At 42.9% G+C, this 15,075-nt stretch overlaps 1 protein-coding gene across 11 annotated transcripts in view; it reads left to right on the top strand.

Moving 5' to 3' along the window:
- Positions 1 to 15,075, top strand: part of SNTG2 (syntrophin gamma 2) — a 408,896-nt gene that overhangs the window by 132,118 nt on the left and 261,703 nt on the right. For 7 of the 11 annotated variants that reach the window (XM_034952500.3, XM_034952491.3, XM_034952495.3 and 4 more), the window contains exons 2-4: positions 368 to 505; positions 14,289 to 14,345; positions 14,446 to 14,503. In XM_034952500.3, the coding sequence (XP_034808391.1) occupies positions 368 to 505; positions 14,289 to 14,345; positions 14,446 to 14,503 (253 nt within the window). The remainder of the gene's footprint in view (positions 1 to 367; positions 506 to 14,288; positions 14,346 to 14,445; positions 14,504 to 15,075) is intronic. The other 4 variants (XM_055108322.2, XM_034952497.3, XM_034952496.3 and 1 more) reach the window with 3 other exon arrangements.

Below are 15,075 nucleotides of genomic sequence, written 5' to 3'. Positions count from 1 at the left end.
CATTTTTTTTCAAATAACTTTAGTTAAACTAAAAAAATATATATATATTTTTGGAAGTGGGAAAAATTATTAAAATAAAATACTATAAAACTTTACAAGTTAAAAAAAAAAAAAAGCCTGGCTAATTTTCTTTTAAAAACATGCCTTATATAAATCCTACAAAAACTGCTCAGGAAGAATTATTCAACATTTTATTATTTTTTGCATAAATGAATCAAATCCTTATCGGTTGAGCACAGATCTGTGCACAGGCGAGCACTACACGTGCATTTTAGGATTGTCTTGAGCAGGAGGCGTGCATCAGCTGTTCCCACCCCTGGCTCCTGCCCTCACACCATTTTTTTGTGTTTCCACTTTGTCCCTACAGACGAAAACCACTATTGCTCTGTTGTATGATGAAGAGTCCGAAAATGCCTATGACATCCGGCTGAAGCTGACGAAAGAGGTGCTGACAATTCAGAAACAAGATGTTGTCTGTGTGGGCGGAAGCCACCAGGGCAGGAATGTAAGTGCCGTCACTTCAGGGAAGTCTTGGAGTGTTTCGGGCGAGCCCCATGAACGGTCTTTGAAAAGTGCGGTTTAAGAATGATTGCTGAGCAAAAGCTGCTACTCGTTATTTAAATATCCCCAACTACTGGCTTTGACTGAGTCACAAAATAAAATATAATTTTTAAGGTTGTATTATTTACTCTCTCCCTGACTTTCTTATTTGCCAATACATTTTCCATGTAAAGCTTTACGTAAAAAATAGCCCCAATCCTGGCGTGTGCCTGTAATCCCAGCTACTCGGAAGTCTGAGGCAGGAGAATCGCTTGAACCCAGGAGGCGGAGGTTTCAGTGAGCCAAGATCGCACCACTGCACTCCAGCCTGGGCAATAGAGTGAGACTCCATCTCAAAAAAAAAAAAAAAAAAAAGGAAAAAAAGAAAAAGAAATAGCCCCAAATGCCACCATGTGAGATGTGGACTGTTTTCAGTGTGTTTTTGAAAATATTCCAAAAACCATTTCCATTCCTATGTTCTAGGCTGGCCCTTTCTGGGGGCACAGGCTTAGGAGACCCTGTGTTTATTTGGTTTTCTGAGTCCTCCTGTCTTTTACCTTGGAAATAAAATGAAGGGGGCATTTCCCCCCTTACTCGCAATCCTGTGATCAGTGTTTCTGAAAGAGGTGCAGATGTTAGCAAAGTATGACGAGTTTCCCGAGAAGGTCCACAAAGATCCCACCGTAAACCGTTCTGCTGTTGATGTGTATCGTGTACAAGTGGCTCCTGTGAGCATCCTGGCTCACACCTTCAGTTTGGAGCCCCTCCTTCTGTGGCTGGCACCCGGTCCGCCCTCCTGCTCCCCGACATGTCCCCTGTGGCTCAAGGAGGCGAAGGCTCTGGGATGGGGGCAGGGTCCCCCTTTCAGTTGCTCTTCCCTGGAACCCCAGCCCCAGCACCACATCCCACCACGTGCCCTCTTCGTTCTGGCTCCAGGACTGCATCTGTCTTGGTCTGTTTGAGTTGCTGTAACAAAATCCCCAAGCTGGGTAATTTACAAAGAACAGAAATGCATTGCTCACAGTTCTGGAGGCTCAGAGCACAGGATCAAGGTGCCCGCAGGCTGGGTGGTCTGGTGAGGGTCTGCTCTCTTTCCAGACAGCGCCTTGAATGCTGCATCCTCCAGAGGGGACGATCACTGTGTCCTTGGGTGGCGGGAGGAGGAAGGGGTGAGATCTCTCCGCCAAGCTTTTGTGTGAGGGCACCTGACCCCATTCATGAGCTCATAGCCCTCATGGCTCAGTCGCCTCCCACAGCCCACACCCCGGCACCACTGCCCTGGGTAGTAAGTTTCCACGCGAGCTTTGGAGGAGACACAGACATCCCAACCACGGCCTCTGCGTTCAAGAGGCCACTGTCGGTCTTCACGGGCTCATGCAAGATTCCCACAACCCTGAGGCTTTTTTTTCCCGAAATGTAGATAAATCGCATGTCTGCTTTTATGTCGTCTAATCACTAACCATTATTTTTTTTCCCCCACTTGTTCTAAATACCTAATAAGAGTGGGCTTGAGCAAAGAAAAAAATCAAGGAAGGTTTTGTAATCATTTTAAACTTACCCTGCTTAATAGAGATTTTTAACTATAGAAAATCTCAAAGTAAAAACACTAAATGTTTTTATGCTGTATTGGCTAGAAAAAAAATAAATTACATTTTAAAAGTCTATAGCATCAGGTTCTCTACCAAAAGTTAGGTTATTGGTGAAAATGAAAGACTCCTTAAGAAAAATGGGCCTATGCTCATAGGTATAGACTTATGCATACAATTTTAGGTGAATTATTGACTCCAAACCTCTAGTTATATTTGTATTCCCACCTGCACATTGGAGAAGACAACATTAATGGGTAGATGTGTGTTTTGTTTTCTTGAACCTGCTGAAAATAGAACCACATTATCCGTTAATGATAGACGACCATAAAACGAAAAAGAGCAAAACTAGCTTTACCTTTAACAAAGCCAACAGGTCTCTAAATTCTGTCCGTGTATCCTGCAGTGCAGAATCTGAATTGATGTATTATTTTACTTCCTATTCCTTTATAGTGACATGAAGTGTCGATGTTTAAGGATCTCAGGATTCTGTCTCCCAGAGACAGTGTGGGCTTTTAGGACGGGAGAGCCGGCTTCCTCTTACCTTTCAGAATTTCCATTTAGATTGCTTTATTTCTTTTATAATTGTCATTGTGCATTAGATGTTCTTTTAATTTATAAGTCCATGTTGATACTTTGAATTAATGTGGTGGGATGCTGTATATTACACTTGTTATGTTAGGTCACGGTAGATTTGCAGTTGGAAAGTATTTTAGAAAATTTCACATCTTCATTTTACTATTTAGGAAATTAAGATTCAGGAAGAAGAAGGTATGCGTCTAATATTACAGTTACTCACATAGTTAAGACAGCAATGGGCACAGCTCTGCTAATTTATAATCTAAGGGATGCTGTCTGATAAATTAGTGAAGACCACACAAGAAACAGACAACCACAAGCAGAACCAACACAAACAGTGCTGGGTGACTATTAAAATAGTGTGAGTTTAGAGAGGGCTTCAATCACGGAAACTGGTGTGAGGTGATTTAACCTGTGCATCAGGGGACAGCCCAGGGGCCGAGCCAGAGAGGAAGACACGGGCTCGCTCTCTCGCTCTCTCTGTCTCTCTCTCTCCTGCATAGAAGCAGAAAGCCCAAAAAGTCAGGTCTTCTGTGAGTGAACTTGAAAAACAATCTGTCCCTTAGAAAGGGACAGTCAGAACATTCACCTGGAAGAGAGACAAAGACACAAATCCCGAAGGATCCCAACCCCACATCTGCCCTCATGGGGGTTTGGTGCTGAGATTTATGGCATTGAAACTGCCAGCAGAAAATGAAGTTTAGTGTTTCAGATTTGGAGGTTCCCCACGTACGAAGTAGAAGCAAAATGCACATTCTCTCCAGCACAATCTACTCTAATGAAGGCCTCAGGCCATTGCCAAGTGTAAGGTCACAGGACCCTGTGGAGATCCTAAAATTATTTGTTAATGCAGAAACGGACTCACTGACAATTCAGGTTAAAAATGATCTGATTCACAATATAAAGTACTTGGATTTATTATGTTTCAAAACATGAAATAGGATATATAAATATGAAAAAGGAACAAGGGGCTATAAAAAGTGATCCAGCAGATGTGAAAACACACCAAGATAATATCTAGAAATTAAAATAAAAACAATACCTGAAATGAACCTCCATGAACAATTTAAATAACGTGTTAGGTACCAATGAGAAGCATGAAGTATAAACAGAGCTGAAGAAATGACACAGAATGGAGCGCAGAGAGCTGGGAAACATGGAGGGAAATGGGCCTGGAGAGTGGCCTGGGGTTGCTGACATTTGAGGAATCCGGGGTGCTAAGGAGCAGAAGGAGGGTGGCAGGAAACGGAGGTCAAGGAGGCAGGGCTGACAAGTCTACGTAAGTGCTGGCAGATAGCAGCCCTCAGGTTTAGATGGCCGACAGATAGCAGGAGGGGTAAATAAAAAGACAGCGGCACTTCCTTCTGGTGACGCGCACCTGCTCTTGTCCTCATGGCTGTGCTGGCCTCATGAAGAGTTTGGAGGGTTTTCCTCTCTTTCTTCTTCCCGGAAGAGTTCGTGTAGCATGGCTGTTCTGTCTGTCCTATAGGAAGGCTTTGTCAGGGTAATGTAAATCTGTAGACTTAACTATCAGAATTCAAAGTACATCGTGCGCTAGCCCTGACCTAACCTCTTACTGTTCCCGGGTAAATGCAGGTTAGGCCACTGGCCACACTCTGCTGATGCTGCAGTATGTGATATTGACTTTGCCACTCTGTTAGACTATATGTAGCTTAACATCAAAGACCATGGTGTTTTCTTCTGTTTCCTGTATGTATCTTTACAACTGTGCAAATGAGACTAAAGCCATTTTTGAATGATTGAGTGCATAAGTAAATAAAAAGACATATTTTAGAATATGCAAATTAAGACCATTAAATAACGTATGGTAATGTACTAATCGAGTCAGTCTCAAGCCTTTGAGCCTTCAAAAGGCCGGCAATTACAGTGGTCCACTGAGCTTGTGAAAATCATTTTTAAAATGTAGGTATATTGCTTCTATAACAACCAACGTGAAGGAAACCCAAGATCTGTGATTTGAATTTGAATTGAAGAAGTTAAAGTCTCTCAGATTGTTGAATGGATCATCACACTTGCAAATGTGTAGGAGTTTATGATAAATTCTATACACAATATACAAAATTCTACACTTGCTTGTCATAAAGTCAATATTTCATGGCTACTTTATCTAAATTTATATCTAGATTTCACACCCAAGTTGCTTCTTATTCTTTGGGTCCAAAAGCAGGAGTAGACATCGCTTCTGCTTTACTTTTTAAAATTCTAACCTTAATCTTTATTATTTTATGTCCTTAAATTAGGCAAATGACGAATTTCCCGTACAATATTTTATAATTCAGCCAAAATGCAAGTAATTTAGTAGCAACCCTTTTAAGCTAATCGGACACTTTGTCAGCATTATGTATTTTTCTGTTGATAACTTTATTGACAAACATTTATTAGTTTGTTAACTCTTCCATTTTTCTTGGATCCCGACACAGAATCTGTTTCTTTCCAGTTTATGAAAACCAGTTTCTGTGTGCTTCTTCATGCACTGAGTCAGCTCTGATGCCTGTGTGTGTCGCCTCACCTGTCTTTCTTGGTTGGGTCCCACTCCGCGTGGCACCCCTGGTCCTGCTCAGGGCATGTGAGCTCTCATTAGTCCATTAGGGGAAGGTCTGATGGACACCTCGGCCTGTGCTCCACAGAGCTCATCAGTGTAGGGCAAACATGCATGTTTACAAATGGAATACTGCATAAGAAGAATTGGCTACTGTTCCTAGAAACTAGAAAACAGAAAGCAAAACAACTGTATTCGGAGCTTTCATTTGTCAGTGACTCGCCCACCAGTGGAAGAATCATATAAGCTCATTAGAGTGTGTCAGTCAAACTGTAATATGAATTCTTCCCTCGTTGTGTTCTATCCCAGGGCGTACCAGATGTCTTGCTGATTGCCTGGCTGGCTTTAAGTGGGAGGATAGCCTTCTTATGAAAATCACCAACTACACTTCTGCAAGGCATCCATTCTTGTTTGAAATTGATTTCTCTTGTGTTTAAAATGGCCACTGGCCTTTTTCTTGGATGAATTTATTTCCAAAAGATTTGTCTCCACAGCGGAGGATGGCATGGCGAGGCAGTATGACTGGAACATAAACAAACTGTAAGACACAAAGTGCCGGGAAAAGTGCAGATAAATTTGGAAGCAAGTGATTTGTGAAATTTCACAGGTACGGGGCTGAAGGCTGCAAGGATGAACCAGGGCTTTGAAATTCATACCTTCAGGAGAAAAGTGGACAGTCTTGCTGAAAAGGCTTCTGAAACAATTAACAAAATGCAGTCGTCAGCAAAACATCTAGAATTTATCTGTCATCACTTGGATAGTGGCCGACTCTTACAAAATTCACCTTCGCCTTAGTTTTCAACACTATTGAGTTAGCTCATTAAAATGTTATTTAATGGTACCCAGAATAGAGTTCACTTTAATAAGGAAAGTTCTGGTTTAAAGAATGTGAAAACCTTAAAATAATGAACAGTTTGGCCGTATTCATTATAAAAGTTTACACTAAGGTTTAGTTAAAAATAATAGTTTACACTTTGGGAGGCTGAGGCGGGAGGATCACAAGGTCAGGAGTTTGAGACCAGCCTGACCAACATGGTGAAACCCCGTTTCTACTAAAAATACAAAAATTAGTCAGGTGTGATGGCAGGTCCCTGTAATCCCAGCTACTCAGGAGGCTGAAGCAGGAGAATCACTTGAACCCAAGAGGTAGAGCTTGCAGTGGGCCGAGATTGTGCCATTGCACTCCAACCTGGGTGACAGAGCGAAACTCCGTCTCATAATAATAATAATAATAGTTTACATATGTTTGTGTACGAGGGTGTGTGCACACAACAGCACACTTTATAAAGAAATCAAATAGCGCGTCACTCAAGTAGAACTTTCAATAACTAAAATCTAACAGCAAAGACAGTTGCGTAATCTACCAAACATTTTTATTTTTTAAGTATATAATTTTTCAAACCTAAAAAAATTGAAGTGAGCAAACAGAACCCTGTGCGATTATTATTAATATTTATTATATGCCAACATAGCACTAGATTGCTTTGGCTCTGTCTACATTATTAAAGAGTGAAGTGTGCCTCCACATCTGGAGCCTGACTGCCTCCTCACCGGCCTTTCAGTACTGATGCTCCTACCAACTGTTCCATTTACATTTTTAAATTCTTCCTTCATACGCATTTTTCCACAGACAACATATTTTTTGTGTGTTTTTCAATTGTAGATAAATGGAATGCCATTAGGTGCTCATTTTGCAAATGTTATGCTTTTTAAATGGATCTACAATGCATGAAGATAAAACCTGCTCCATGTAGATCTACTTAGTCCATTCCTTTAAGGACTGTGAGTTGTTATATGAACTGTCCAAAGTTGATAAGTTTTCTGCACATTCTTAGTTGGATGTAAGTCCCCACAAGAAAAATTTATATTTTCAATATTACCGACATGTTTATTTTAATAAGCCTAACTTTGCAGTGATGTGTACATTCGCTAGAAGTTAATCTGGGGCTCATATGTGGTGAGTTCTTGTTACCAGCTGTGGATCCACAAGGGTCTGCAGCAAACTTGATTCTTGCTTCCTTGGAGGAAAGAACTGGGTTGAGGGGCAGAAAGAGGTTTAAGTCAGAGGGAGAGAGTGAGGCCAGTTTTAGAGCAGGAGTGAAAGTTTATTAAAAAGTTTTAGAGCAGGAATGAAAGGAAGTGAAGGACACTTGCAAGGGCCGGTGGGTGACTTGAGAGATCAAGAGCCCCATCCAGCCCTTGACTTGGGGTTTTCTCCATTGACATGGTTCCAAGGTTTGCAGCCCCCCTTCCCTGATTCTTCCTTCGGGGTGGGCTGTCTGCATGTACAGGGCCGGCCAGCATTTGGGAGGTGCTGCACGCACTGTGTGTTTCCTGGGGCTGTGCACATGTTCACTTGAGGCGTTTTTCTCTCACCAGTTGAGTCCACCCAGAGGAAAGTCATAGACCAGTTAAATACCACCCTTTTGTCTTGAAGTGCGCATGCTTGAGGCCACTTGCCCAGCTCCTGAGATCTTATCGGGAAGCTGCTTATCTCCAGCCTCAGGTGTTTTCTACCTACCGGGAGACTGCCTTTTCCTGGTACTGGCAGTGCCCAATGATCATTTTAGAGAGAAAGTGTAACAACCACCTGACCACCACCTGATGGTCGCCTGACGTTCTGGGGCTGGGGCCCATCTCCTGCCCTGCTCATGTCTGCTCTGTGATATGGTTGTGAAGAGCGAAGTTGAAGGGCGATGACAGGCCCATTCGCATCCGTGACTAATCTTGGTGGGTGCCCAGCTGACTGGCAAGAGCAGTGCTGCCAGGTGTGGAGCTGGCAGGTGAGAGGCAGCTGACATGGACAGACACCTCTGCTCCTCATCACCTGCCCTGATAGTGCAGGCCAGGCTGACCAGGAAAGCTGCCAGCCCCAGGTCCCTGGACCACTTGGGACAGCTCCCCTGGAGGGCCAGGCCCATCAGTACAGGGGCTGGGGGAGGAGAGCTTAGGGTGGAAAAGCCCTGGAAGCTAATTCAGAGGAGAAGAGCATCTTCAGGTTCCTCCTGTACCCCATCAGGGATCGAGGCAGGGGCTCCAGATGGACCAGAGACTCCAATGCCAGGACACAAACATCATAAGGTCATGGCGGCCAGGGGCCTGGTTCCTGACTGCAGCTCCCAGAGACCCCAGTGCACTGTCCCCGCATCAGGTTAGGGCTACGGGGCCGCTCCCCCATGAAGCCCGCCAAGGACAGCTTTTGTCATTCCTGGCCTGTGCTTAGACCTGAAGAAACTCATACTCAGGGCTTTGGGTGTGAGAAGCCAGATCCAACTCCTCAAGAAGGTGGAATACTATGGAATCATTGAATTTTTAAAATTTAGGAGTTATCATACACTTTTCAAAACTCTAACCCAGGATATTGAAATCCTTCTAATAAGGATTTAACATCCAAATTAAGCAAATATGCACAAGAGTTTTCAAGTAACTCTTCTTAGTTTGAAATCATTGCATCCAGACACTGAGAAATAGTTTACTTACTTCAGATGGCAAATCCAGGCTCCCTCAGCCTATTTAGGAAATTTTATTTGAGTGAATTACTTTTAAAAAGTGGAGAGAGATTCAATGCCCCATTTTGAAAAATGCCTTATAGAGTGTTTGCTAAAGCAAAGGGAATGTCCAACTCTGTGGAAGAAACAATGCCTCCTGACTCAACAGCCCCCTCACGTAGCCCCAGGGCGAAGTCTGTTAGCACATTGTTTTCTGAAATAAAACTCTATGAGTATTTTTGAAAGTATCTTTCATGTGTGGGTGTGAAATAGAATACTTCAGAATTGTTTTTCTATAAATTTCTAATTTTTAAAATTTAACTTTCAAGCCCTTCAATTAGAGAGAGAAAAAAAAACCCTTATTTTCTAGGTCCCTCGCCTTTCCCACATCTCCATTCTCTCCTTACAAGAGTGAGGCCAGGCCTGTGTGAGGAGTGAGACCTCCAGGGAAGGGAGGGGGATCCACGAGGACCTGGGGAGAGAGCAGGGGGATTAACACCCCAGGTCATCCCGTCCTCACCACAAGAAGGGTTTTGGGCTGAACAAACCTGGGGGCAGGGCCCTGGCTGGTGGCCATGGTACAGGCGCAGTGTTTTACCTGTAGAACTGATTGAAATCTTTCTGGAAACTGCAGTATTAAAATCTGAACATGAGTTTGCAGCCGTAACAAATTTAAATTTAATGTTAAGTCCACAGTTTAAATATGTGAAGTAGAATTGTGAGGCCCATTCATACATGTAATTCAGTAATAACTTGAAGAACAGTGTTTTAGAAGACCAGAATAAGAAATCTGATCTTGTATACCCACAAACCACTTTTTTATTGATGAGAAATGTATAATTGATAAGTTATCTACGTCATAGAAAATAGCTCGTTCTTAAAATATGTGGTCAGAAGATAATGTGGAGATAGCTATGTTCTATTATTAATATAATGATGCTGCTACCAAGATGTGAACGTTAATTAAATGTCATAACATAGTTTGGGATTAAATGATAAAATGCAGAATAATATTTTATGAAAGATTTTATCTGATATGTTTGTGAAAAGAAAAGCAGGATTGACTTTGAAAATAATTTATTGAACAATTACCTTAGATTGCAACCTCCATTCTGTAGAAGTTTTATGATACATTCGATTGTATTCTGAATTTGTTCCTTTGGTGAGTCCCTGGAGCCCCTGAGTATGGTAAGTGAGGAGGCCGTGATTATGGGGGAACGCATGGAATAGGGGAGTCAGGCCATAAATTAGATTCATAATGAGCCTTGGGGCAGCTCACGATCCGCACCTGCTTGTGGGTCCTTGGCTTTAAGGGGTATGTATTGGGAGAGGATTGAGGCAGCAGACTGTTTTAGTTGCATTAGAAATGCCTTTTGATGACATTAGTTTGTCTAGATATCAGCTAACAGAGCACTATGGAAATGCTACCCAGAACCTTAAATTAAAGTGATCAGCTGTGGATTGACTCTGGGGTCATAAAATAATTAGGACGCAGGAGGCAGGATAACTTCAGCCAGGCTGCTGTGTGAAAAGTTCCAGTTAGAAGCTGCAGAAGTTTTCCCGTTTACTTTTTATCATCCAGTAAGTTTTATAAATCTTGGTTTGAAAAGTAAAGTTCCTAGATATGCTGATGTTAAAATGTTAGAGCCTTCATAATTATATAATGTTCATTTCTAAAAGTGTGAAAGCACAAATTGGCTGAGCCTTTTCTCTCAACTTTGACACACTGAAGTCCTGGTGTTTGAATGAGGTGGTTTTAAAATAACGATTTTTCATGGATAAAACTAACCACCTTGGTATTTTTGTTAAACCTGATGGTCTGTAAGGTGCTTTCCACAGTGATCTTCCTTCACTCCTGTTGAGGCAGCTTGGGCTCCACCGTAATAAGGAACCACAGGTGGGCTGGCTTGGGCAGCAGGGACTCCCTTCTCACCGTTCTGGGAGGTGGAAGTCCAACACCAAGGTGCTGTGGGTTTGGTTGCTGGCAAAGGGCTGCCTTCCTGGCTTGCAGGTGAAGGCCTTATAGGTGTGTCCTCATATGGTAGAGTTACTGGCAAGGGCCAGCTTCCTGGCCTGCAGGCAAAGGCCTTATATGTGTGTCCTCACATGGTAGAGTTACTGGCAAGGGCTGGCTTCCTGGACTGCAGGCGGCAGCCTTATATGTGTGTCCTCACGTGATAGAGTTACTGGTAAGGGCTGGCTTCCTGGCCTGCAGGCAAAGGCCTTATAGGTGTGTCCTCATATGGTAGAGTTACTGGCAAGGGCTGGCTTCCTGGACTGCAGGCAAAGGCCTTATAGGTGTGTCCTCATATGGTAGAGTTACTGGCAAGGGCCAGCTTCCTGGCCTGCAGGCAAAGGCCTTATATGTGTGTCCTCACATGGTAGAGACAGTGAGGTGGGGGTGGGGAGAGAAAGAGCAAGAGAGAAAAAAGAGAAAAAAAAAGAGAGCGCGCTGTATCTGCTGTCTTTTCCTGTTCCAACCCTATCAGATAGGGCCCGCCTGAATGACCTCATCTGACCTTAGTTACCTCCTACAGGCCCTACCTCCAGTGCAGTCACACTGGAGGTCAGGACTTTGACACGGATTTCAGGGGGACACAGTCCCATTCCCAGCACTTCCTATTAGGGCTCACGGTACAGCTCTCACTTTCCAGATGCAGAAACTTGATTTTAGAGAGATTTAGAGACCTAAATACCTAAATGGCTAGTACAAACGTACACAGAAAGGAACACTTCAAGAGACTGCACAAAGCAGGTATGAAATAAATCTTATTCTGGCTTAGCTAAACTCATAGAGAACAAGCTCTTCACATTCCAGTAAATGTATATTTATGTTGGTTGTTAATGGTGTAATTTTTTTCTTACCTAACTTGTTAAGAATATTAGTCCAGATTTTACCACAGGTGATCAGTTTCTTGATATTTTCTTTGAAATATCAAGGATATTTTAGGATATTTCAGGATATCTTCCTGACATGTATAAGTGAGTCAAATGACAGTTTTAAAATGTCATTCTTTGGCAGTCTATCAAGGCAGAAACTAACTTGTTTCTTCTCAAAATGTATTTTCTCTCATCTTGTACTTGCTTGCATGAGTTTCAAATACTTACACTAACAGCTACAATTTAAAAATGTTATTGAGCATTTTCAGAAATTCCATACAGAGAGGCCTCCAGTTACTATGACATAGATAATTCAATTTTCTCATCCTCCATAGCCTTAGAACTCAGAAGCGTAAGGCTGTTTGCTGTGGCACACAGAGGAGCAGCTGGCAGGTGGACGGACGCCTTTCTCCCCACTCCCTCAGTTGGCCATGAACACTACAGAGTTTAGCGTCTGCTGAGGGAGGGAATGAACGCCCCCTTGGTTCTGCAGTCCACATTCATTGTGAGATGCATTCTGGCCTGCAAAGTCAACCGTCCATGTGTTGAGGAGGAAAACGGTATGCCTCCCACATGCAGGAGAAACTCCCTCTCCCTCCTCTATAGAGGATATCCTTGGAAACCCTCTGTCCACATAATGGGATTTATTTATTCAGCTTTATTGAGCTATAACTAATAAAAATTGTACATGCGTAAGGTGTACAGGGTATGTTCTCATATGCATATACATTGTGAAATGCACACTACAAACAAGCTAATACATACATCACCTCTTACAGTTACCTTTGTTTTTTGTGGTGAGGACATGTAAGGTTTATTCTCTTAGCAAATTTTAAGGAAATATGATATTATTAACCATAGTCACCATGCTTTCCATTAGAGCCACAGAACTTGTTTACCTTACAGCTGAAATGTTGCACCCTTTGGCCTGCACCTCCGCCCCCCCAACCCCGAACCCCCCTGGTAACCACGGTTCTACCCTCTGCTTCTGCGTTCAACATCCTTAGATTCCACGTGCAGGAGACCGTGTGGTATTTGTCTTTCTGCGCCTGGCTTATTCCACTCGGCATAATGTCCTCCAGGCTCATCCATGTTGCCACAGATGGCAGGATTTCCTTCTTTATGGCTGAAGGATGTTCCATTCGGTGTATCTACTGCATTTTCTTTATTCTCGCATCTGCTGGTGGACACTTGGGTTGTATCCATATCTTGGCTGTTGTCAGTAATGCTTTGATGAGCAGGTTTAAGAGCCTGTTACTCTGTCCATTGGTGCAGTGTCACTGGGAAGCATCTGTGGCATTTCAGGTCAATACTGACAATGTGGATGCAATGAGAGCCCGTGGTATGGACATCCCAGGAGTGGCTCTGACTTTGCTGTTCACAGTATCTGGAATACAGTCTAACACCAAGAAAAAGCCAAAACGATAACTCTGTAGCAAAGTCCCCGAAATACGGCTCTTTTTCTGTGTATAAAATTATTTTTGTCAGTTAAAAATACTGTATGTCCAAAAAAGATCGAAATGGTAAAATATCCAATTAAAGTATTATTTGCTGTGTCCCCATATACACACTTAAACACAGGTATATTTGCTCTAATTTTTGGTTTCTTTCCTTTGAGTTTATGAAGTATTTCCCCCTAAGAAGGACATTCCTGGGGTATCTCAGGCTGCGGAAGCCCTCACAGCAGCCTCCCTGCATCTGCACCTGCACTACTGGCTGGGGCGGGAGCTCCCAGGTCCCCCCTTCGGCGTGGGCTCTGCCACCCTCTTACTTCTTTGTCCTTGCTTTGCACAACAGATTCCTTTCAGAGCCATTCAGCCTGAACATGCTCATATTTCCTCTTAGAACTCAAAGAATGTCTGTCACTTCTGTTTTTCCTGTAGTGTCTTTTTGAGGTAAAAGCACCCTTTGGCCACTGTCCACCTACCCCAGGCTGCCTCTGTGTGCCCCCTCAGAGCGGCACCAGTCACTCATGTCTACCTGAAGTTGGCAACAGTCGCATTCATCAGATTAGACCACAGCAAAACATAGGTGCATGGCTTAATGCGCAAGAGATTTGGAGATTTTTTACCATTTCACTAGCCAGTTAAAGGCCTATTGTGCTTTTAGCTTTTTTTTCACAACCTACCCTTAAATATCCCAGGCATCTGTGGTCAAAGGATGTGAAAAAATTGATCATTCATGAATTAATATTGGTTGAAGATTGTCCTAAACACGGCTGACTTCAGCAGAGATGTACAGTGAAGCGTGAGCCGGTCCTGGGGTTGGTGGGTAGAGAGCGGTTCTAAAACAGGACTGAGTGCTCCGCCCCACTTCCCTTTCACCACCTGGGAGAAGGTGGGCCCCTCGTTTCTTCACGGAGCTCCGTTCCTCACAGGCAGAATGCAGACGGGATGACAGTTCTGTGGGGATTCTTCCTGGATTTCAGACAATGCCTGGAATGGGGCCTATTCTTTATCACTGTCTTCGTTTTCATACGTGCAGTACCACGGAGTAAAGATTTGAAATAGTGTCATTACTGTCATATTTAGCCAAAGTTGCTTTGGAAATATAATTTAACACGTACTTGGGTTTAAATGAAGAATTTCTTTTGAATTCACTTTCTGATAGTGCATTTTAACCTAAACTTGGTTTGTTTTCTAAAATTTTTTAAAGCACAGAACTGTTAGACTCCGCAGACAGCCAGTTGGCGGCTTGGGCCTGAGTATAAAGGTATGGAAATGGTTTTCTCTATTCCTGCTTTTTATTTTTGAAGAACTTTCCAGTGTGAATCATGATAACCACGTTTCTTTCTGATGGCTTTGTCTTTCAGGGAGGTTCTGAGCACAACGTCCCTGTCGTCATATCAAAAATATTCAAAGACCAAGCAGGTAAAAACAGCCAAAATGACCTGTATATGCATCGCAGCCATTTGTAAGATAACAAATTACTGAAAATGATAAAAATCAGCAGATATGTGTTTTGCTTGATTACCTAAACTTCCGTTTTATTTTTGTAGCTGTGTCTTGTTTCAAAGGATGCTTCTTATGCCCTGATCTGAGGCTGCCCTTTTTAACCTCTGCTGATCCCTCTGGCCCTTAAGAGAGACACTAATTCTCTGTTTGAGGTATCAGGTTATCCCCCCTGTAAAGATATTGATGATTCAGGGGTTTGAATGCTGATTTTAAGGTATTTTAAAAATCGAGGAGAATTACATATAGATGGAGAAGTCCATGGTGTTCGTTGAAGTATCTGATACACAAGTCTCTGAGCCTAAGAATGTAATGAGCCTGTTGCAGGACTAGCTGACCGCGCTCAGGTGGGGCTGAAACGCCGTCCGTTCTGCACTTGGCAGCTGGTGGTACTGCACTGACTACCACCTCCATCCCTGAAATGAAACACTGGCTATGGGAATAATCACAAGAATAACTGACATTCATAGGGAGAGATTACTCTGTGTAGA

Source organism: Pan paniscus, chromosome 12 (assembly GCF_029289425.2).
Source record: "Pan paniscus chromosome 12, NHGRI_mPanPan1-v2.0_pri, whole genome shotgun sequence".
Taxonomy (NCBI): domain Eukaryota; kingdom Metazoa; phylum Chordata; class Mammalia; order Primates; family Hominidae; genus Pan; species Pan paniscus.
Note: the sequence above shows the minus strand (reverse complement) of the source record. Positions and strands in the feature narration are given on the sequence as shown.